Source organism: Pristis pectinata, chromosome 1, assembly GCF_009764475.1.
Source record: "Pristis pectinata isolate sPriPec2 chromosome 1, sPriPec2.1.pri, whole genome shotgun sequence".
Lineage (NCBI taxonomy): Eukaryota > Metazoa > Chordata > Chondrichthyes > Rhinopristiformes > Pristidae > Pristis > Pristis pectinata.
Window position 1 is genome coordinate 142016557 of NC_067405.1, and position 25232 is coordinate 142041788.

Genomic DNA, 25232 nt, shown 5'->3' on the forward strand with positions numbered 1-25232 from the left:
TACCACCTCTCCATCATCGAGGATATCTTCAAGAGGCGATGCCTCGTGAAGGCAGTGCCCATCATTAAGGACCCTCACCACCCAAGACATGCCCTCTTCTAATTCGGAGAGGAGGTACAGGAGCCTGAAGACACACACGATTCAGGAACAGTTTCTTCCCCTCTGCCATCAGATTTCTGAATGATCCATGAACCCATAAACACTACTCCATTATTCTTTTTTTTGCACTATTTATTTTTGTAATTTATAGATTTTATGTCTTGCACTGTACTGCTGCCACAAAACAACAAATCTCACGTCATATATCAGTGATAATAAACCTGATTCTGATTCTGAAGGCTGTTGTCACAATATTCTCCAAATCGAATGGCAGAATAAACAAAACCAAGTCTTCTCCCATGCTAATGTCCCTAGCACTGAGACGTTAATTGCACTCATCCAGTCCACCACATTGTCTGCGTGCCCGACATCAAACTCCCGAAACAAGCCTCTATCCCAAGCTCAATCGGGTGAAAGAATTTCCAGGAGGACAGAGAAAACACTTCAAGAACATTCTCAAAGTCTCCTTGATAAAAATGTAATATACTCTGTTACACTTGGGGATGCCTGGTTGGTATCTGCTCAGCATGGAGAAGAGGCACCGAGCACCTCGAGTCTCTGTGACAGAAGCAGACGGAGACCATTCACAAACAATAGAGGGAGCACAGAATCTCCCGGACCACCCATTGCCCACCCTGTCACGCACCACCCGCCTCACCTGTGGCAGAGTCTGTGGATCTTGCAGAACCCACAGAATAGAAGAGGAAGTTAGTCATAAGTCGTACAGTACAGAAACAGGCCCTTCAGCCCAACTTGTCCATGCTGACCTTTTTGCCCATCTACACTAATCTCATTTGACCATATTAGGACCATGTACTCCACTCCAAAGGACTGCCTAAGTAGAAGGGAAGTTATTGGTTTAAATTATGAGAGGTATCTCCCAGTGAACAGAAAACCATGCAGTAACATATCCTAAGAGATACCCTTCGAGCAAATCCTCTGCTATACATTCTTCAGAAAGTAATGCTTTCTACTCATTTAGTAAGCAAGTACATTTAATAACTAGGATTTTCTCAGTGTCATAGAGTCACACAGCACGGAAACAGGCCCCTCAACCCAACACATTCATGCTGAATGTGTTGCCCACCGAGCTAGTCCCATCTGCCCGTGTTTGGCCCATAGCCCTCTGAACCTCTCCTATCCATGTACTTATCAAGATGGCTTTTAAATGTTGCTAATGTGCCTGCCTCAGCCACTATTCCTGGCAGCTCATTCCAAACAAGCACCACCCTTTGCGGGAAGAAGCTGCCCCTGATGTCCCTTTTAAATCTCTCGCCTCTGATCTTAAACCTATGCTCTCTTGTTTGTAGCACACCCTCCCTGGGAAAAAGAGTATGTGCTTTCACCCTGTCTATGCTCCTCAAGATCTTATATCAGGTCACCCCTCAACCTCCTACGTTCCAGGGAATAAATTCCTAGTCTCTGCTTGTGCATTCGGCTCTCTTAGAAGGTAATGCAATTTTTAGAATACGAAAGCAGATGTATGGTAGGCTAGTGTTTCATGATCACATTCCTCATTTAGATTTTAACTTATGCCAAAAAAAGCTTTACTCACATTATATCGTACCTGCAATGCTCTCATCTCTTCATCCTTCCGACACATCTTTTGCAGTAACTCTGTTGAAGAATAGTATGGAGACGTATTATTGTAGGAATACAGCAACATGCATCCTTATAGCATTACTTAGAATGACTGTCACTTCCAATGCAATCATCAATGGTATTGGTATTGCTTTATTATTGTCACTTGTACCGAGGTACAGTTGAAAACTTGTCTTGCATATCGATCATACAGGTCAATTCATTACACAGTGTCATTACATTGAGTTAGTACAGAATGCATTGATGTAGTACAGATAAAAACAATAACAGTACAGAGTAAAGTGTCACAGCTACAGAGAAAGTGCAGTGCAATAAGGTGCAAGGTCACAACAAGGTAGATCGTGAGGTCATAGACCATCTCATGGTATAAGGGAACCATTCAATAGTCTTGTCACAGTGGGGTAGAAGCTGTCCTTAAGTCTAGTGGTACGTGCCCTCAGGCTCCTGTATCTTCTACCCAATGGAAGAGGAGAGAAGAGAGAATGTCCCGGGTGGGTGGGGTCTTTGATTATGCTGGCTGCTACAGCAAGACAACGAGACAATCATCTTCTAACATCCACCAAAGTAACACTTACACTGTACTCAATGACTAACTCAGGGTCCTGGTCTAACCAAGTCTTGAAATTAAGAATATCATTTTTGTTTTCAAACTCCTCCATGGCCTTGCCTCTCCCTATCTCAGAATCTCCTTCAACCCTGGAACTTTTTAAGAATTCTGCTCTCCTCCAAGTTTTGGATTTTTAGTGCCTCTCCATTTCTGATCGCTCTATCAAGGTGGCCATATTCAGATGCCTAAACCAGAATTTCCTCTCTCTGTCTCTCCACAGCTCTCTCGTTCTTTAGGATAATCCTGAAAACCTGCTTGACCTTTGACTTTGGCCTGGCTTTCAGTTACCCATCCTAAGATCTCCTTGTTTCATAACGTTCCTTTGAGGCAGCTTGGGATGCTAAATGATGCTACAGAGTCCAAACATGCCCATTTGTTGTTCTCAGACTTAAAAGGTGCCATGTTAGAGGAGTGTACCATTGGTAGTGAATGTTCTGTATGCTGTGGAGGACCTAGGACAGATTGTGAAGATTAGCATTCCTGGTGAAGAGTTTCACCAAACAGGAACAGATATCAGGAATTCCTGAGAGGAGATTAGAGTACCTGGCAAGCAACCTGCATGACTCACTGTCCTAAAGTAACAGAGAGCCATGCACACCACCAAACAAGTTTACAGAATTCATGTTGAAATCCCTGACACGAACACATGAAGACCTGCACTCCAAAACCAGCTGTGCCTGCAGCCGAGTTGATCCAGAGCAATTACAATGTTGGCAACAACTTGACAATGTGGACAGTTGCACAAGTATGTCCTATTCACAAAATAAAAGCATGAAAAAATAGTGGTGTTTGAATATACCCTCGGCAAGTGAGATTAAATCTCCAGTATCTGTTGGCTGTTAGGTTCTTGCAGTAAATGCAAACATTCTAACCAGCCCACAATAAAGTTCAAGAATGTAAAATTGTTCCAGATTAGCTCCAGGTTGATTGTTACTTTTAGAAGAAAAGCAGGTTTAAAAAATAGAAAGCTCCACCTGGTGATATGGATGTCCTTCTTCTGAGCTGGAGATGAAAGCACAATGCTTGGGCTAAGGATGAAGAAGGAGGCTGCATTACATGGAAGCTTATTAAGTCACTGGGACACTCCAAGGTGCTGCACAGCCAACAAATTACTTGTGAACTGCAGTCAATGTTTATAAAAGTAAATGTAGCAGCCAAAAGCAAAGCAGTGAATGAATGGACAATTCATTTGTTTTTAATGCTGTTGTCTGAGGGGTAGATGCTAGCCAATGCATTGGGAAAGCATCAAAAGGTGTCGTGAACACTCAGGTGTCTATGACTTCAGTTTAATACCTCATGCAAACAATAGTATCTTTGACAATGAGGGACTGAAATATTAAGACAAGATATTTATTTATTAGTCACATGTACATTGAAACACACAGTGAAATGCGTCTTTTTGCGTTACTGAGGATGTGCTTGGGGCAATCTGCAAGTGTCGCCACTCTTCTGGCACCAACATAGCATGCCCACAGCTCCTAACCTGTACGTCTTTGGAATGTGGGAGGAAACTGGAGCACCTGGAGGAAATCCACGCAGACACGGGGAGAACGTACAAACTCCCGGCTGGAATTGAACCCAGGCCACTGGCGCTGTAATAGCGTTACACTAACCGTTACACTACAGTATAACTGCATATGTATGCACACAGGCACATACCTTCTTGACCACTTACTTACTGTGTTCATATTCCTTTGCAGAGTCTGAGTCCTCCTAACACCTTACTTTCCCCACACAACTACTTCAACTTTAACAGTACAAAAGTGACAACTCAGTTTTCTTTGTCCCAACACCCAGTGAAAATAAGGCATGTATTTCACACAATTCACACAGAATTATATATTACCTAGAATGTGCAGTATAGAAGTAAGGCACTCGGTCCAAATGGCCCCTGCAAATGTTGATATTCCACATGAATCCCTTCCCAGCTTCAGAAGTTTCAAAATAACTATCTTTTCTTATTATTTATACTTGCACAGCTACTCCTTCAATGCACCTCTTTTACTTTAGCCATTCCGTGTGCTTGAGAGCTGCACATTCTAACCACTCTGTCAAAAAAAAAATTTCCCCTGAATTCCCTATTGGATTTATTATTGACCACTTTATACTTACAACCTCTGGGTTTTAGGTCTCCTACAAGTAAAGTCATCTACACTATGAGTTTTTTTTTTACACATTTTCAAGGTCACTACTCTACCCCGACTCTGTTCAGGAGGGAAATGGACAAACCCTGCCCACTTCCTTCCACAAATGCTCTCTAACCCACTGAGTTCCTCCAGCAGTTTGGTGTTTTTTTGCTCCGGATTCCAGCAATTGCAGTCCTTTGTGTCTCTGTTAGGTCTGTGCTGATACTTACACTCTCAGTTCTGATATTAACATTCAGAATTAATTTTGGAGCTCAAGTTAAAGGTGAGTAAACAGAAGGGAGAAAGTGCACTGGTCTACATTCTGCAGCTACCTCTTACAGCATGAATTGGATAGGTTTTCACTCACTGTCTCTCAGTCCTTCGGAAGGCAGGCCTGCTGTTATTTTTACTGCCATGTAGCCATCAGTGCAAGCCTCATCTTTGTGCATCTCATTCCGATCATTGTTATCCGGACAGATTTGCACGTGGATATTTCTTCGTCAATTTGGGGCTATGTTTCACCCAAGAGTTGCCACACTACTTACACTGATGAAGGCCTTGCCAGCTACAATGAATACTGCAAATTTATACGGCAGTAACATGTTATCAATCTCTTTTTTAATTTTTGTTTGGGATGAGTGCAACACTAGCAAGGTGAGTATTTATTGTCCACCCTAAGTGCCCCTGAATTGAGTCTCTTGCCCAGACTATTTTAGAGAACCCATAAGAGTCAACAACAGTATTACGGGCCTGGAGTCACAGACAGGACCTCTGATCTTGTTCAAATTATATCATAGGGTCCTTTTGAATCTGCCTAAAGAGACTACAGGACCTCAGGATTAGCCCCTCAGTACTGAACCAGGATTAGTACCTGTTTCCTGGTAACTCCACAGTAGGAGATAACCCAAACCCTGAGGATACAGAGGCGTGGAATACAATTCTGTTGCTGTCACCAAGCCACACACCACCTTGTGGGTGTCCAGTTTTGAGGCAGTGAATCTTTTTTGAATCTATTCCTTTTGGTAAAGTGGTAGTGCGACCAAAACAAGGGAGAGTGCCTTCAATGTGGAAATGGGGCTTTGCCTCCTTGCGGAGGGAGTGTTTACTCGAAGCAATCCTGTTGCATCTTCGACAGAGATTTTAACATAGAACAGTACAGCACAGAACAGGCTCTTCAGCCCACAATGTTGTGCCGACATAGCTATTCCCTCCCACCTACAGAATGCCCCTATCCCTCCATTTTCCTCTCATTCATGTGCCCATCCAAGCCCCTCATAAAAGCCCCCAATGAATTTGCCTCCACCGCCCTATCAGGCAACACATTCCAGGCATCCACCACTCTCTCAGTAAAAAACATACCCCTCACCTGTTCTATCCCCTCTCACCTTAAGTGCATGCCCTTTGGTATTGGATCGCTCAATAATGGGAAAAAGATATTGCTTGTCCACCTTATCTATGCCCCTCATAACTTTATACACTTCCAACAGATCACCCCTCAGCCTCCGGCGCTCCAGAGAAAAGAGCCCAAGTTTGTCAAGCCTCTCCTGATAGCACATGCCCTCTAATCCAGGCAGCATCCTAGTAAAACTCCTTTGAACCCTCTCTAAAGCCTCGATATCCTTCCTAGTGACCAGAATTGCACGCAGTACTCTAAATGCGGCCTAACCAGAGTTCTATAGAGATGCATCATAACTTCTTGACTCCCAAAGAAATACTGTATATGATTTCCCTTGTGTCAAGTTCCTCACTAACTATAGCAGGTCCAGTTTCGCATCTAAGTTCTTCAGGATTCAAACAGTTCTGCGAGATTCCACCTGGAGTACATTGTGTTCTCTTGTGGCTCCCCAAAAGATGCTCAACATGGAGGAGTACTGAAAATCAGCAAGAGGCTTCCGTGTATGTGCCTGACCTGTTGCCAACAGATCTCAACTCAAAGATAAGGGTTCCCAGGGCACCCCCTCACAATCTGATTACAGGTGACCCCACGTTACAGGGGATGTAGCGTTCCTGGAAAACGGTCTGCGTCACTATTTTTTGTAATGTGAAGCCACGTCATCTGTGCTTGTATCAAGAAATGCGAGTTGAAAAAAAACCTTGTCTTTATTTATTTAGTTTTTTTTCACAGCGTAGCAGTAAGTGTAACACTGTTACGGCGCCAGCAACGGGGGTTCAGTTCCCGCCATTGTCTGTATGGAGTTTGTATGTTCCCCCCGTGTCAGCGTGGGTTTCCTCCGGGAGCTCCGGTTTCCTCCCACATTCTACAGCCGTACGGGTTAGTAGGTTAACATGGGTGTAATTGGGTGGTGCGGGCTCGTTGGGCCGGAAAGGCCTGTTACCATGCTGTAGAAATAAAGTTTTATAAATTCTGTGAGAGCAAATTTTATTCTGTATCTCAAATTTTTGGGCAGTGATTTGTGAATTCTGTCAGGATGAATTTCCATTAGCCGAACGGCCGTAACACGGGGGGTCACCTGTACCACTATACAGGCATCTGCCTGTTGAATGGGGTGTGTTGTAATGGAGGAGACCGGGACATTGGCTGAATGGTAACAAACTGTGAGAATGAGATGTTGTCAGTGGGATTAGTCTGTGGGACTAACTAATATCTGTAGCACAAGGTACCAGTGAGGAGGACATTGTGGGAGCAACAGGACGGGGTGCATCTTGTTTTTTGTTATACAGTCATACAGCAGGGAAACAGGCCATTCGGCCCACCACGTCCAGTGGGCACCCATCCAAATTAATCCCATCTTCTTGCACTTGCTCTGTAACCTACAGTGCCTGGGCAATTTAAGTGCTTATCTAGACAACTCTTAACTGCTGTCAGCGACTCTGCTTCCTCTGCTCTCTCAGGCAGTGCATTCCAGGGACTCACCACTCTCTGGGTGAAAAAGGTCCCCCTCAGATCCCTTCTAAATCTCTTACCCCTTACCTGAAATTTTTGCCCTCAACTCTCATAAGGGGAGAAGTTTCCCCAGACTATGCTAACTATACCCCTCATAACTTTATATACCCCAATCATGTTACCTCTTAACCTCCTCCTCTCCAGGGAGCACAGACCCAGCCTCTCCAGTCCCTGCTCATAACTGAGCTGCTCCGTCCCAGGCAACATCCTGATTAATCTCCTCTGCACCTTCTTCAGCTCTATCCCATCCTCCCTACACCTTGGTGATCAGAACTGCACGCAGTACTCCAGCTGTTGTCTGACCAAGGTTTTATAGAGTTGGAACAAAACCGCCAATCTCTTGTATTCACTGCCCCCTTTGTTTCAGATTTCCAACGTCCAACAGAAAGATATATTTGTCATGGAGGGAGTGCAGAAAAGGCTCACCAGGCAGCTCCCTGAGATGGCTGATTTACATATAAGGTAAGATTAAGCACTCTGGCCCTGTTCTTTCTTGCATTTATATTTTAATCTTACCTTGCATATAAGGTAAGATTAAGTACACTGCCCCTGACAGCCAGCCACCCTACAGCTGGAGTCCATTTATAAGAATGGGAGAATGTATCAAAAACAAGAGGGCAGAGGTTTAAGGTGAGAGGAAGGAATTTTAAAGGGGATCTGAGGGCTAAGTTTTTTATATAGACAGTCGCTAATATCTGGAACACCCTGCCATAGGAAGTAGTGGAATCAGGTACAACTACTATGTTTAAGAGATACTTTGACAGACACCTAAATAGGCAAGGCATGGAAGGATATGATCCTAATGTGGGCAAATAGGATTAGTGTAGAAAGGTCAGCATGGACATGGTGGGCCAAAGGGCACGTTTCTGTGCTGTGCAAGTCTGAGTCGATCTCATTGAAATACGTAAAATTCTTACTGGGCTTTGCAGGGGAGATGGGCGTTGATCTTTCTCCTGGCTGAGGTGTCTTAAACCAGGGGTCACCCTCTCAAAATAAGGAATCAGGACAAAAACAAGAAGAAATTTCTCATTCAGTAGGTTTCTTTATTGGAATTCTTTACCCAGGAGGGCTGTTGAGTCTCAGCTGCCGAGTATATTCCAGTCAGAGATCAATAGATTTTTAGATATTAAAGGATCAAAGATCATGAAAGTGGAGTGGAGGAAAAAAGATCAGTCATTAATCTTTTTGAATGGCAGAGCAGGCATGAGGGGAAAAATGGTCTGGTCTAGCCTTTTTTTCTTATGTTCTTATATCTTCTGCAGTACTGTTTTATTTAAAGTGTTCTCTTGGCTGAGTACAGCAAAATTAGAAAACATGGGCTTGGCAAGTTCTGGCAGCTTTCAGCCGAGTAACTTGGACTGAACAACTGAGTGCATTTTCACCTATAATTTACTAGATTAAGGCAATAACTCAAAAGAGAATCATACGTCACTCCTAAAAATACAATCCTGGATCTTCCACACAAATGCTACAACATCCTCTACCTGCCTGCTCATAAAAGGCGGTTATGTATCATAATAATCTCTAAGAGGTTTGTCGGCAATTGGCAAGAGGAGATTCCTTCTACAAGATCTCATCGCTCTCCTGGGTTTAAGGTACAGCTTACGTTTCAAGGGTTCAAGGCTACTGCAGATGTTTCCACAACTCTATATCACCTGCACCTTCAGCCCGAACGCCTTTCAGCTTTGTCTGTAACTCTGCTGCCTACCTGTCACGAAACCTACTTAAGAAAGGTGCAGCAGCAGGAAAAGCCTTCAAGGCTCAATTTATCATGAGGATAACAAACCTTTAAATCTTGCAGCCGTGGTCATTACCACAGGCAGTGCCAAAGAGTGCATTTTTTTTCTCTCAAAAGAGCATCTGTACAGAGCCTCTTTTGTCACCATTTTCATTCCTTTCTCAGTGCAGCTTGGAATGGCATCCCGAGATCTGTGGGTGGTGATGGCATCTCTGCACGTTCACCTACTTAGAAACATATCCTTCCCTGCCCTTGCTCCAAATCTTAGAGCTTGGTGTTGCATCTGAGGAATATTCTCAGTTCCAGGCCTGTTTGGATCAGGGGACGATTTCATCCTCAAAAATAATAAGATAAGATATCTTTATTAGTCATGTATTCATTGAAACACACAGTGAAATACATCTTTTGCGTAGAGTGTTCTGGGGGCAGCCTACAAGTGTTACCACACTTCCGGCCCCAACATAGCATGCCCACAACTTCCTAACCCATATGTCTTTTGAATGTGGGAGGAAACCGGAGCACCCGGAGGAAACCCACGCAGACACGGGGAAAACGCACTGTTGGATTCGACTGTTTTAATTAGTTTTTTTTAACATGTATAGTGTTTAATACACCTCGAGTGGCTGCACAAGGAATGGCCGCTTACTAGCTTATTGGTTCGTCCATCAGGTGAATATATGGTTTTTTCATTGGTTGGTTTGGCCACAAGTGTCTAATAGGTTTCCTGATTGGATTATTGTTAGCTAAAGGGCATCTCTTATCTCAGGTATAAAAGGTGTCGTCTTTTTGTTAATCACTCTCTCGCTCTCCTCCCTCCTGGCCTGAGCTTTCTTTTGTTCAGTTACATGGGGTGATCACAAGTGATGGTGAGGTGGTCACAGTAGGGATGGGGTACAGTGGTGGGGGCCCAAAAGAAGCCCAAAGTGAGAGGTAAGTTCTTAGTTCAGAGAGCAACTATGTGAAGTTCTAAGTCTTGCCAAAGCAGACCTCATATCTGCTTCTGCACACGTGGCCCACTCTATCTACGGGTCATGTGTACATGACTGACTTTTCTGGAAGTAGTGTCCAAATGTGTGCGACGTGCCACAGGACACAACTGCCCAACCTGCATTAGTTGGTCTGTTTTATGGTCTCAACTCTTGGAAGCGATTTTGCAAACTTTATTATCAACATGGCTAAGCATTCATAGTACAATAAGATGGACTCTTGACCTCACGATCTACCTCGTCACGGCCTTGTACCTTATTGTCTGTCTGCACTGCACTTTCTCTGCAACTGTAACACCTTATTCTGCATTCTGTTATTGTTTTCCCTTGTACTACCTCAATGCACTGTGTAATGAAATGATCTGTATGGATGGCATGCAAGACAAAGTTTTCCACTGTACCTCAGTACATATGACAATAATAAACCCCAATTTACCAATTTTACCAATCACATTTGGCAATAGAATTTTATGGGAAAACCACTGTGGTATGCACATAAGCATTGTGCTTTGCAATAGGATTTCCAGACTTCTGTCTCTTCTATTTTTATCATTATTTTATCTGCACTCCTAAACCATGGCCCCATATGAATAAAAATAAAGATTAACTTAAAAAAAGACTTTATTTTAAGCAGGCAAGCCCATTAAAAAGTGACCTTGCCTCTTCATTGAATTGAGCAGATCAATCCCATTTCCAGCACAGCACCAAGCCCTTGCAGTGGCACCTTACATTAACCTTCCTTCAAATGTCACTGATCTAAAATCAATGACCCCTTATTTAAACACTTCCCACTATCTATGCGACTTAGTGAATATATGTTCAACTGGATAAACCTTTGGACTTGCCAATAATTGTGACAGTATTTATATTTGTGCGTCTACTTATGAAATCCAATCAATTATGCCAGTGACTGCTGTCTTCAGGTTTTACTTGATCTCAGAAGGCTTGGCTCAGTTGGGAGCACTTTAAGGCTCAACTGGATGGGTTATGGGTTCAATTCTACAATTCAAGCTGTTGCTACATTGTTGAGATGCAGTCAGGAATGGAACTGCTCTGCCCAGGACTGCAAGAAGCTGCAGAGAGTTGTGGACACAGCCCAGCACATCACGGACACCAGCCTCCCCTCCTTGGACTCTGTCTTTACCTCTTGTTGTCTTGGTGAAGCAGCCAGCATGATCAAAGACACCACCCACCCGGGTCATTCTCTCTTCTCTCCTCTTCCATCGGGTAGAAGATACAGGAGCCTGAGGGCACATACCACCAGACTTAAGGACAGCTTCTACCCCACCGTGATAAGACTATTGAACGGCTCCCTTATACAATGAGATGGACTATGACCTCATGATCTACCTTGTTGTGACCTTGCACTGCACTTTCTCTGTAGCTGTGACACTTCACTGTTTTTACCTTGCACTGCACTTTCTCTGTAGCTGTGACACTTTACTATTTTTACCTGTACTGCATCAATGCACTTTGTACTAACTCAATGTAACTGCACTGTGTAATGAGTTGACCTGTATGACCGGTTTGTAAGACAAGCTTTTCACTGCACCTCGGTACAAGTGACAATAATGAACCAATACCAATACCAACCTAAATCAGATGTCTGCCCGATGAGTGCCAATGCTCAAAGTGGACATCAAAGGTCACCATTTATGGAAAACCAGGTCACTCTTATTTCAAACCAACACCCATCCAAACACAGGTCGATTCTTCTGTTATTTGTGGCAGTGGTTCCCAACCTTTATGAATGAAACCCCCAGTTGTTTGTACTTGGTGACATACACCCCTGCCACCATTAAACACCTGATAACACTCCAATAAAAAGTTGGAGCTGTCCAAGGAATTCCTGGTGACAGCCAGCCGCCCTACAGCTGGAGTGCCTAGAATATTTCGGGATGTTTGACTACATTAAAGGTGCTACATGAATGCAAGTTGTTGCCAGTCAGTATGTCGTACCTCAGCAGGGTAGATAACGGTGAAAAGTTTCAGAAGCACGAGAGCTGAGAAACAAGAGAGAGATTCACAGAAAACATCATTATACCAACTTTTGCAAATGCCAAATCAGAGAGATATTTCAGCTGCTGCTAATCTGGGCAACAATCCCAACAACAGGAAAAGCAAACCCGTGTTAGAAATATCACTTCAAAATAAATGTGAACAGTATGATATAGACTTTGGGAATTTTTGCATCCTGCAAGACAATTGCTATCTTCCTCATCACATGGATTTCCTCATGACTATTCCTTCCTGTTACCATCAGCAAGGCCTAGTTTTCTTTAAGAATCATGACATTCTGTATTCTTTCTGTCACAACATTACCCTTCTCTGCTGCAGGCAGGTGCTGCTTACTCAGGTTTAATGGCTACTGGCTGCCTTCAGAAATTACATAGGGCAGAGAGTTGTGGACACAGCTCAGCACATCACGGAAACCAGACTCCCCTCCATGGCCTCTGTCTACACTTGACACTGCCTCGGTAAAGCAGCCAGCATAATCAAAGGCCCCACCCACCCCAGACACTGGCATGCAAAAAAAAAGTTTTTCACTGTACCTCAGTACATGTGACAATAATAAACCAATTTACCGTTCTTCAGATGTAAACTTAAACAATTGCCAACAGGCTATTTAATCAGAGGAAGCAGTGCAGGCAGAAAATAAGATCTTTTAATTGCACATGTCCTTTCTTGTGAGGACATGGGACATGTACATATCTTGTTATCAGAAGCAGGAAATCTTAACTCAATTCAGGAAACAAAAGGACTTAAGGAAGAAGGGTGTGCAGGACAAGTTCAAAGGCAGCTGTCTGTGGTGACGAATTTTGCAATTCATTCACAGGACCTGGGCATTGCAGACAAGAATGGTTCTTGCTGTACTTACTGTCCAACTGTAATGGATATTGAACTGAGTGATTTGCTGATTTACTGCAAAAGACCATTAAGAGGAAACTACAGAGCCAAGAGGATCTATTCACATACAGGACAGTCCGGGCAAGGTTAGTGGATATCAGTGAACAAGAAGAATTGCATGTTCGCCATTTCTGATACCTTCCTCTACATCAGATTTCATTTAATTTAATTAACTGATTTAAATAAGAATAGGGGCAGCCCAGCGCAGCACCAGTTAACGTTGCTGTCACACGGTCCAGCAACCAGGGTTCAATCCTGAGCTCTGTTGTGTGAATTTGTACATCTTCCCTGTGGCTGCATGGGTTTCCACAGTTTTGGTTTCCTTCCACAACTCCATAGACATGCTTATAGGTTAATTGGTTGCTATAGGGCTTCCACTGTAGTGTAGCATTTAGTGTAACGCTATTACAGCGCCAGCGACTTGGGTTCAATTCCGGCCACTGTCTGTAAGGAGTTTGTACGTTCTTCCTGTATCTGTGTGGGTTTCCTCCGGGTGCTCCAGTTTCCTCCCACATTCCAAAGACGTACGGGTTAGGAAGTTGTGGGCATGCTATGTTGGCGCCGGAAGCGTGGCGACACTTGCGGGCTGCCCCCAGAACACTCTACGCAAAAGATACATTTCACTGTGTGTTTCGACGTACATGTGACTAATAAAGATATCTTGTCTTATTTTATAAATTACCTCAACTGAAGGTGCAGGAGAATCAGGAGAGAGAATAGGTCACAGGGAAAGAAGAGAGAGAATGTGATTTGTGGGATTGCTCTGAGAGCCTGCATATTCGATGGGCCAAATGGCTTTCTATGAAAATATGAGTAATATGAGAATTTAAATTCCCCCCTACTGTTGTGGGATTTGAATGCACTGCTGGCTGGCAGCTCAAGTCTCTCGGTTACAAATCCAGCTACACTGAAGTGAGAAGAATTTGGTCAGGCTGTGGGTGCATGAATGTTTTTCAAGACAGTCAAGTCAAATCTGGCAGTGGGCTGCCTGACTGATAAATCAGTATGTGCACCCAATCTAATCTCAAATCCACAGGGGTGGCTAATTTACAGGGACACTGTATGTGTTGGAATGCAAAGACATCAGGCAGTCAGAAAGCAAATCCCACAACAATGGCAAGTGGAAAAACATCCAGGCCTTCATCAATCCCCTCAAGAGGCATCTAATGGCCTCTCTGTACATCATAAATTTTCTGTTTCTACATACCCAGATGCCAGCATGCAGGGCCCATTACTTTTAAAGTACTTTGGTGCTGTGTTTCTGCCTTCACATTAGGATTTGTATTGATTTATTATTGTCACATGGTATACAGTGAAAAGCTTTTGTTTGCATGCCATCCAGACAGATCATTCCATAATACGTACATCAAGATAGTACAAAGAAAAACAGAATGCAGAATATTGTAAATTGGTAAATTGGTTTATTATTGTCACATGTACCAAGGTACAGTGAAAAGTTTGTCTTGCATGATGTTCATACAGATCAATTCATTACACAGTGCATTGAGGTAGTACAAGGTAAAAACAAGACAGAATGCAGAATAAAGTGTTACAGTTACAGAGAAAGTGCAGTGCAGGTAGACAATAAGGTGCAAGGTCTCATGTTAAAGTTACAGGGCAAGTTCAGTGCAGGTAGGCAATAAAGTGCAAGGGCCATGATCAGGTAGATTGGGAGATCAAGACTTCATCTTTTAGCATATGAGAGTTCCGTTTAAGAGTCCAGTAACAGCAGGACAGAAGCTGTCCTTGAACCTGGTGGTACATGCTCTCAAGCTTTTGTATCTTCTGCCGGATGGGAGAAGAGAATGAGGGAGGGGTTCCTTTTTATTCCTTGACTGTGTTGGCACAAAATAACAAATTTCACGTCATATAAGTCAGTGATAAGAAATCCGATTCTGATTCTGTCCTTGATTATGTTGGCTGCTTTCCCAGGGCAGCGGGAAGGGTAGACAAAGTCAGTGGAGGGGAAGCTGGTTTGCGTGATGTACTGGGCACGTGCAGCTTTTAATTTTCACAAAACCATCAGGTTCTTCTACCCATTGGCTGGTGAATGTGAAAACAGAACTAATAGGGAGTAATTGCACAGTTCTGAACTTGAGATTCTTTCTGATAATCAATCGGCCTAGAAATATTCCTGGAAATACAAATTTATGTCAGTCATATTGGCATGGTTGCAAGAGTTCATTTCACTTGTAGCATCTTTCAGCAGAACTGTCACTGGCAACTCATGGCATCCAGTACTCAGTTTGGTTCCTGGCAAAAAAAAGGCCAAAGAAACCTCGCTCTCCATGTCCTGTTTTCAGGTGATTATAAAAAGCAGCTCAGTGATAAAAGGCAGCACTGCCTTAGGAAGATGTGTCAATGTCGGCATGTAGCCGACTGTGAAAGGGTGAGGGAAAAGAAGAGTCTTTCCTCTGACAGTCTCATCCATCAAAGAGCCTGCAAGGTGGAAAACAGCTCCAGTGTTTGATTTTAAACTGCCTGTGAGCTAAATTGCAGAGTGCAGCAAGACGCCTGAAGCAGAATTTGTTCTCATTATGCTGACTCTGTACTGAGAATGCTTGTTTATCAAAACTCGAGGTCTGGGAATGGGAGAGGAAAGAAAAAAGCCCGCAAAAGGTAAAAAAGATGCTGCTTTTATTAGAGCAAAAGACCCAGTTGCTTATGCCTATCTTTGATTAATAGCACAACCAGTTTTAGTAACTCTCCACTCTCAGGAGTAACATGCTAATCCCAAAACCAATAATCACTTGTCGATGAAAGGCCATTCAAGGCAAGCAGCGTGCACTCAAACTAATACGCTGGCAGTGATCCACTGAATAAGTGCTTGGATTTGCCAGTCTTCCAATGATGAACCTGTGACTAATGAAGGACCACAAGCAGATCCCTTTTCATTGACTGGCTGTTATTCTGGAATCTGGAAGATTCACAGAGAATTGGAAATGTGAACACCCATGCGGATGTCAGAAGTGCAAGCTGGACACAATGCTGGACGAACTCAGCAGGACAGTCAGTATCTATGGAGAGAAATGGACAATTGATGTTTCAGGTCGAGGTCCTTCATCTGGACTGGAAGACAAGAGGGGAGATAGCCAGTATGAAAAGGTGGAAGGAAGGGGTGGAGCAAGAGCTAGCAAGTGATAGGTGGATCAATCTGAGGACGAGGTGATAGCTCAGGGTCACTTGTTTCACCACCCCAGACACCCTCTCTTCTCCCCCCTCCCATCGGGCAGAAGATACAAAAGCCTGAAAGCACGTACCACCAGGCTCAAGGACAGCTTCTATCCCGCTGTTATAAGACTATTGAACAGCTCCCTAGTACAATAAAATGGACTCTTGACCTCACAATCTACCTCGTTATGACCTTGCACCTTATTGTCTACCTGCACTGCACTTTCTCTGTAGCTGTTACACTTTATTCCGCATTCTCTTATTGCTTTCCCCTGTACTACCTCAATGCACTGCGTAATGAATTGATCTGTATGAACAGTATGCAAGACAAGTTTTTCACTGCGCCTCGCTACATGTGACAATTCCAATTCCATTTCCAGTTGCTCTCTCATTCCATCTGCTTCATCCTGAGCAGTGAGTTTGAAATTGATCACTTACACCCTGCTGAGGCATAACCACCCCTTTCAGAGTCTTACAAGCAGGCTTTCTCTCATTAGCTCTCTTCCTTCCTTCAGGAGCCTGCAAGTAACCCACACCTTCAACTGTGCTTTTGGTCCTCTCTCCTCTTGCTGGGGCTCCTCCCTTCCATTAGTTAGTTAGCCAGTTTAGTGCACTCTCAGTTCTCAGAAGTAACGTGCTAATCCCAACACCAATAATGGCATGTCGATGAAAGGCCATTCAAGGCAAGAAGCATGTGCTTAAACCAATACGCTGGTAGTGATCCACTGAATAAATGCAATGAAATTCCTTGCTCGGGTGAAGTTCAGAGTAAACAGTATTCATGGTAATAATAAATACAGTGACAAGCACAAAACAATGAAATGGTGCATAGTACTGCAAACAGAAGTAGTGCAAAAAGAAATGTTAAAGTGGTATTAATGGAATTGCATGCAGCTCCTCTTAAAACAACCTTTAATCCTTCCTTTCACATCCCTAACAGCAAACATGTCCATCCCATTCCATAAATTGAATTCAATGATGGGGGGGGGGGGTATAACCAGGACTTTGATATATTTATGGACAAGCCCTTGTAGTGAGGAAACTCAGAAAGGGCAAATTACTAATAGAGACACAAGAGACCGCAGACGCTGGAATCTGGAGCAACAAACAATCTGCTGGAGGAACTCAGCGGGTCGAGCAGCATCTGTGGGGGGAAGGGATTGTTGACGTTTCAGGTCGAAACCCTGCATCAGGTGATTCGTCCCCCCCACCCCCACAGATGCTGCTCGACGCATTGAGTTCCTCCAGCAGATTATCTATTAATAGAGACCTTCTGTATATGAATTCACAATTCATATCAATCAAATCAACTTTACTCAACAAGGTACGAAACGGCAATTTAAAAATAAAATCAGGATTTAGATTCACTTCATGAAATATCAAGTGGAAGAGTTTGCCAAACTGAACTTATTGCTCCTTTTTATCTGACTTATTGCATGGGAGGTCAAGGAGCCAAGGATAGAATGTGCCCCTTATAATAGCCATTGAAATAGCCGTATGGGGACAGGGAATCGGGTAAATAAAACGGCAGGCTGGAAGATACTGACAAGTCACATTTAGTTATCCTTCCTTAAACACCTGTACAGCAGCGCTTGTGGCAGCCTATTCTAAAGGTATACTGGTAGGTTGATTGGCTACTGTACGTTACCCTTTAATGTAAGAAAGTGGTAAAAGAGTTGAAAAGGAGTTGATGGGCATGTGGATGTCAGATCTGGTTATTTTGGAATCCGCAGGTTCTTTCAGGAGTCCAGGAATGAGTTGAAAACAACTTGGTGCTTCATGAAGTTTTATTGGAAAAGTTTAAAACAAAGAAACAGTCACAGAGCACGTGGCACTAGCTTTACCACAAGGAGATGAGCCAAGACAAAGGAACTAAAGATGAGCTAGGGCCGGGGTGAGGGGAAGAGAGCAAGAGAGAGATTAACAAAAAACAACACCTTTTATACCTGAGATAAGAGATACTCCTTAGATAACAATAGTCCAATCAGGAAATCTATTAGGTACCTGTGGCCAAACCAACCAATGAGAATTCACCTGATGGACAAACCAATAAGCTAAGAAGTGGTTATACCTTGTGCAGCCATTTGAGCTGTATTAAACACGATACATGTTAAAAAACTTACTTAGTCGCTTCCAACATGGGAAAGACAATCGCATGGATACAAAGAAACAAAAGATCATGGACCAAATAAAGTCCCTTCCTCTCCAGAATAAGTAAGCAAGCTACATCAGATTTACTTGCTGGACATTTATTCAGAGGACAAAGTATCTATCTGGAACCCTAGTGTGCATAGCTAGACATCAGATATAAGTCCCAGAATGATCTCCCTTGGTATCCTGGAGTCAGACTGTTATGTTGTCCTCTCTGGCCTATGAACAAGTTTGCGTCCCAATGTCCGGATTTCCTGGTCATTATAACTGCAGCACCCTTGGATATTAGGTGAAATGAGAGCGAGTTCAACTCTGATGGCTTCCAAGCTCAAAACGCCTGCCAACACTCTCAGCTCTCACATGCTCAGTGAGAGGCCAAAAGGGATCTGAAGAAAATGAAATGAAATGAAACATGTAACTTGGGTTGGGCTGGGCTGCTAGCTGGCAAAGGTGCAAGCTGGAGCTACACACCAAATGATAAGATAAGATTAGATTTCTTTATTAGTCATGTGTACATCTAAACACACAGTGAAATACATCTTTTTGCGTAGTGTTCTGGGGGCAGCCTGCAAGTGTCGCCACGCTTCCGGCGCCAACATAGCACGCCCGCAACTTCCTAAACCGTACGTCTTTGAAATGTGGGAGGAAACCGGAGCACCCGGGGGAAACCCACGCAGACAGGGGGAGAACGTTCAGACTCCTTACAGACAGTGGCTGGATTTGAACCCGGGTCACTGGCGCTGTAAAGCGTTACACTAACCACTACAGTAGCTGGAGTTAACTCAGCGGGTCAGACAGCATCTATGGAGGGAAACGAATAGTCGACAGTTCAGGTCGAGACGCTTCATCTGGACTGGAAAGAAAGAGGGGAGAGAGCCAGTATAAAAAGGTGGGGGGGAAGGGTGGAGCAGAAGCTGGTGGGTGAAAGGTGGATCCAGGTGAGAGAGGATTGACAGCCAGGTAAAGGAGGGAGGAGAGTGGGAATCATGTAAGAAGCTGGGAGGTGATGGGTGAAGTGACGAAGGGCTGAAGAAGATGGAATCTGATAGGAGAGGACAGTGCACCATGGAATAAAGGGAAGGACATGGGGAGAGGAATTAGTGGGAGGAGTGTATGGGTGATGGGCAGACGGAGATGGTGAGGGAGGGGAAGGAGGTTGACAGGGGCCAGTGGAATCAGGAAAAAAGCAGGGGGGGGGGGGAAGGTCCATGCCGACTGTCCATTTCCCTCCACAGGTGCTGTCTGACCTGCTGAGTTCCTCCAGCTCCTTTGTGTGTTGCTCCAGATTCCAGCATCTGCAGTCTCTTGTGTCTCCAGTGGTGAAAGCTGTATTGCTTCCCCCAGGACATTTCTCAGTCTGGGATGCCAGATATAACTATACTTATTACTTCCATTTCCGACTTTCAGACCCTTTTATCCTTCACATAAGTATGATAGAACTTAAAAATTCTACCACTCAGAATATGATACATCCCCAATGAATTTCTATTCTCTCATATTACTTAAATGTTATAGAAAGTAATATTAAATATTTACTCCGTCAATGGCAGTACCCATTCAAGATTTGCAGTTTGTTATCCATTACAGACAATTTCTCTACCATTTACTCACTATACCCTGTGACTGTGAAAGAAATAACTCATATTTCTATATTGCCCTGCACAATTTGGGGATGTCCCAATGAGCTTTGCAGCCAATTAGGTATTTCTTTTTGAAGTGAAGTCACTGTTCTAATCTGAACAACACAGCTAATTTTCTTTAATGAGTATTCTAGCATGATAGTTCATTCACAAAATATTTCAAAAGCTGATCTAGGAATATGTAAATTTCCATCAAACCACAACGGAGTAACAGCAGAAAACTGCAATGTATAGTCATGAATAATGTAACAGGAAGCTGAGACAGCTTCATTCAAATTATCTGTCAAATACTCTGTATACTCTGTATAGGTAAGCCTAGTAATTTCTAGGGTAGGGGCATGTTCGGCACAGCTTTGTGGGCCAAAGGGCCTGAATTGTGCTGTAGTTTTTCTATGTTTCTATGTCTCGTAGCTCCTGGGATACGCATAGGTTACTGAATGAGCGGTTCAAGCCCCGACTTCTGACAGTTTTCAGTGTAGGCAAACCGTAGTCCAGACAAGCTTTGCTTTATTTCCCAAGATCAAAATCTTCTGTCAAACACAATCTTAATAGCTGAGTACACAAAAGACGACTACTTAGGTGATACCATTAGTTTGCACTGTTGATTAAAATCTGAATGCCAAATTATATTCCTATGCTTATTATGCTGCCAACATGAAAAGGAACTGAAATGCTACAGTGTAAAGATATCCTGTGGGGGGTACAAAATTAAAGTTTCATAAGTAAAAGCTAGTCACTAATTAAAGCATCTGCAAATTAGGAAAAGCATCTTCACTCAGAACATTGCAGAGGTGGAACCCATTGAAACATGCGAGGGGAATGCTAGTGATGATGCTGGAGAGGCACAAGGGGGAAGGAACAGAGGGATCCATTAACAGAATGCAGTGCAGAGAGGTGGAAGGCACTTCCGACTGATGAATCTCAGCACAGGCCTGTTGTTCCAACTGCCTGTTCCTGTGCTGTAAATTCTTTATAAACCTACCATGGTTTTTAATATTTTTTGACATTTGATTTCAAATTTATTTCCATATTCACATGCACCAAGCATCAATGGGACCCCAGTGTTCCATTTCAACTCAATTTAATAGTATCCATTTGATTAATTTAAGAATCAGATCCATGTCAAACTATTCATACTGGTCAGCAGACAACCGGCAAGTTCACCAAATTCCAGCCTTCTTTTCCTCTGATGATCTTTGACAATGCCCTGTATAACTCGCCCCTCACCTCGGCTTTTAAAGAAAGGGAAACATTATGCTCCTCTGGTGTGAACTCCTTCTGCATTGCTTTCTTTCCAAGGAGACTGGAAATTGTACCCAATCCACTAGCACAAGTGATAAAGCTACTGGGAATTCATGAAGTGTCAGACTTGGCTCAGTGGCAGCCACTCAGTTCTTAACTGGAACTGACTTCGGATCAATACTTCCATGTGATACTGAGGGAATGCTGCTCTGTCAGCGTCGCTGTTTTCCGGATGATGAATTTAAACCGAGTCCCATCTGCCCACTCAGCTGGACGCAAACAATCTTGTGCATTATCTGAGGAAGGGCAGCAGAATTCTCTTGGTGTGCTGGCCAAAGTTTATCCTCACTAAATACTCAGATAATCTGGCCATATACCCCACTGCCATCTTGTAGTTGTTGTAGTTGCCACACTTCAGATTAGTTTATTATCATATACACCAGGGTACATTGAAATTTCTTGATCGCGTGAAGCTCACAAAGTAAACAGTATAGATGGTAATAATAAATACAACAGTAAATACAGCAACGAGAACAAAACAAAAGAATGGTGCAAAGATTGTAGAGCATTTATGTTATGTCGTCAAAAATACTTCATTAAGTACTTTGCTATGTACTCCTCTTATGAAAGAACATTCTATAAATGCAAGTTTTTTACCTTTTTATTTAAGTGAATACAAAACCAGGCATTGATGTTAGTTTTTTTTAAAAAGGTAGGATCAAACCCAACAGAGCCGATCATTATCTTGCATTCTTCAAGACACAAGTCAACGTTTTGAGATATAAGTCAACGTGTATGCAGAGGGTCCACAAAAGTATTTTGCAGCTTATCGCCAACAGATAGAGTCAAAGTTTGTCCCAAATGAGTGGGTAATATGTACTGAGCTCAGGTCACTCTCAAGCTTATAATGGGAAAACCTGGTTTTCATCTTGACAGAGCATTAATGAGAGGGGAGCATAATGGAATGACAACGTCTTTTCCCTCTCACCTTAAACCTATGCCCTCTAGTTTTAGTCTCCCCTACCCTTGGAAAATGACTATCGACCGTATCTATGTCCCTCATAATTTTATAAATGTCTGTAAGGTCACCCCTCAGCCTCCTATGCTTCAGTGAGAACAATCCCAGCCTATTCAATCTCTCCTTGTAACTAAACCCTCCATTCCAGGGAACATCCTGGTGAATCTTTTCTGCAATCTCTCTAGCTCTACCACATCCTTTCTACTATGTGGTGACCAGAACTGGACACAGTATTCCAAGTGTGGCCTAACCAATGTCTCTTACAGCTTCAATGTGGTCCCAGTTCTTATACTCAATACCCCTTCCTATGAAGGCAAGCAAGCTAAGTACCTTCCTCACTATCCAATCCACCTGTGTTGCCAGGTTACATCTTCTCAGGCTAAACACAAATCAAGCACAGGAAGTTTTTTCACTTTCCCACCAGCATGTGTTTCCTGATAACCATAGTAACCTGACACCCAATTCTGATCATTACGAAGCTTCAGTATTCATTTGAGCCTTTACATAAGGACTCAGGAAGACTGAACTTATTGTCTGATCTCTCATCAGCTGACCTTGAGCAGATGAATCAAGTGTTCCCCTGCAACAATCTGCAATGCTTTAACTTTCTCTGCAGCAAGTACTGGAAAGGAAATCTGCTCAACTCCCACAGTTGGCATCAAGTACATTCATTTGTGAGCACACGCTGAACTCAACAATTCAAATCCGAGGAGTCAGATTACATCTGAAAATCTTGAGACATAATCATAGACAGGCAATGCCAGTCAGGGTCATACAGCACCGAAACAGGTCCTTCGGTGCACTAAGTCCACACCAAACAGCAAGCACCCTTTTACACAAATCCCATTTTATTTTCCCCACGTTCCCATCAACTCTCGCAAGATTCACTTGCAGTGGTCAATTAATTTAGCAACCCCCACATCTTTGGGATGTGGGATATGCACCTTGATCACTTGGCATTAAAATGGACTTTTTCTTTCTTCTAATGTGTTCTTTCTTGCAAAAATTGTGTATAATTTATGTTTTATTTATGATTTTCTTGTGAATGTTGTTTATCTGATGCTACGTGCCTGTGATGCTGCTGCAAGTAAGTTTTTTCATTGCACCTGTGCATATGTGTACTTGTGCATATGACAATAAACTCGACTTTGACTTTGGGAGGAAACCAGAGCACCAGGAAGAAACTCACACAGTAATAGGGAGAACACGCAAACTTCACACAGCTCTCACTCTCCATGCCATTTCGGAAGCAAACTCTCACCTGGAGTTTCATTATTTTTATTCTGCCTCTCTCTTTGCTTTTAAGACTTTGCACTAAATGCCGACTTTTCTGCAAACTCTTTATAAGTGTCTCTGAAAATTGTGTTCCGATTGAAGTAGTAATGCATCTGGTAACGTCAGAGATAAAGCCTGATATGCCTGAAATGGTCTGCTGGAAGCAGTGCAACTCATCACTTAAGGAGCATCCACTGGTAAATTTGTATTTTAATTTAATTTGTAAAGTGTTGACTATTTAAAAATCAAGGATGAACCACAGACTGTTATTGAGATAAGAGCTGTAAAACAATTGCAATCAAATTATATTGTCAAATATCTATAAGCACCAGTCACAATTCTCTGCATTTGAATAATGAAACCATTACCGAGCTGCTGTTGTTTTGGAGAAATCTTACAAGAAACTGTACTGTTAACAAACTTTGGTTTTTACCCAATCACAGATATCCCCCTCTCCCACCCTCCCTGCAGCTTAACAAACTTCTTTTGTCTCCTTCTGATGAAGGCTCTTAGGCCAGAAAGATTGGCTCTGTTTCTCTTCCCGCACACGCCGCCTGACCGGCTGAGTATTTCCAGCACTTTTTGTTTTTATTGTAAATAAACTTAACCTCAACTACTTACTTTATAGTTTGCACAGCTTAAAATCATTTGGCCAGGTTGTGCCAATAAGGCATAAATTTGTGCAAACCAATTATATTGCCCTTCACTGAACATTATGGATGTTTGTTAGTCCAAATCCCATGCCGTGGGTTAACCAGATATAATAGGAAGTAATTGCAAGGTGAGTACATTGAATAGACACAGTGTGTTTCAAAAACATTCTAAGTGTTTGAGAAAACCAGTACTCTCTGTCCAAGGGAAGTAAGACATTATTATTTGCTTGCCTCACTTATTGTCTGCAGTGAAGTGTCAAACACGCATCAGTGATTGGAGGTGTGGAGGATTATAAGATGATCACTTCCATCTCACTAACTGGGAGATATAATGATTCATGTTTGACAATCATCCAACTTTGCCCCACAAAACGCAAAAGAACAACTCCTCAAAGGATCACAAGTACTAATCACGACATTATTGCAAGTAACAAAAAGGTTCAAAAAACAAGTATGTTCTCGCTGAGCGAGCAAATTTTCTGATTCCATGCATAGCTTTTAAAACAAATGTTAACTTTTTTCTTTGTTGAATACTTGATTCAATCAAAAGCCATCAAGTGTATGGATTGGCATTCCAATCAATTTTAATTCCCACAGATGCTACTTGGACTGCTGAGTGTATCCAGCATTTTCTGTTTTAATTATTGAACACATTAAATTGCCTCTCTACTTTCGCCTCAAACTTCATCCACCAAAAAACAAAGGAGTCTGGAAGCAGAATCCACCTGCTGAGATGGCTGGGTTTGGAAAACAGTGCAACTCCAAACTGGAATGGAAATTGCTTTTACCAAGTATTTTGACATAAGAGAAGCTGAGCATTCACCTCACTTTACTAAAAGGATCACTTTCCCTCTGGCCACTGTCAGGATGCTGATTAGGTGTCAATGCAATTGGTAATTGGTTTATTATTGTCATATGTACCAAGATACAGTGAAAAGCTTTTGTTTGCATGTCATCCACACAGATCATTCCATAAATAAGTACATTGAGGCAGTACAGAAAGGAAAAACCAAATGCAGAATATTGTGTAACAGTTACAGAAAAAGTGCAGTGCAGGTAGACAAATAAAGTGCAAGGGCCATGATGAGGTAGACTGCAAGATCAAGAGTTCA

General features: G+C 42.8%; 1 protein-coding gene across 4 annotated transcripts in view; it reads right to left on the bottom strand.

Annotated features, from left to right (window-relative positions):
- Positions 1–25232, bottom strand: part of LOC127576987 (centrosomal protein of 128 kDa) — a 372768-nt gene that overhangs the window by 73777 nt on the left and 273759 nt on the right. For 2 of the 4 annotated variants that reach the window (XM_052027856.1, XM_052027847.1), the window contains exon 18: positions 1667–1716. In XM_052027856.1, the coding sequence (XP_051883816.1) occupies positions 1667–1716 (50 nt within the window). Of the gene's footprint in view, positions 1–1654; positions 1717–25232 lie in introns of all 4 variants that reach the window. The other 2 variants (XM_052027839.1, XM_052027831.1) reach the window with 1 other exon arrangement.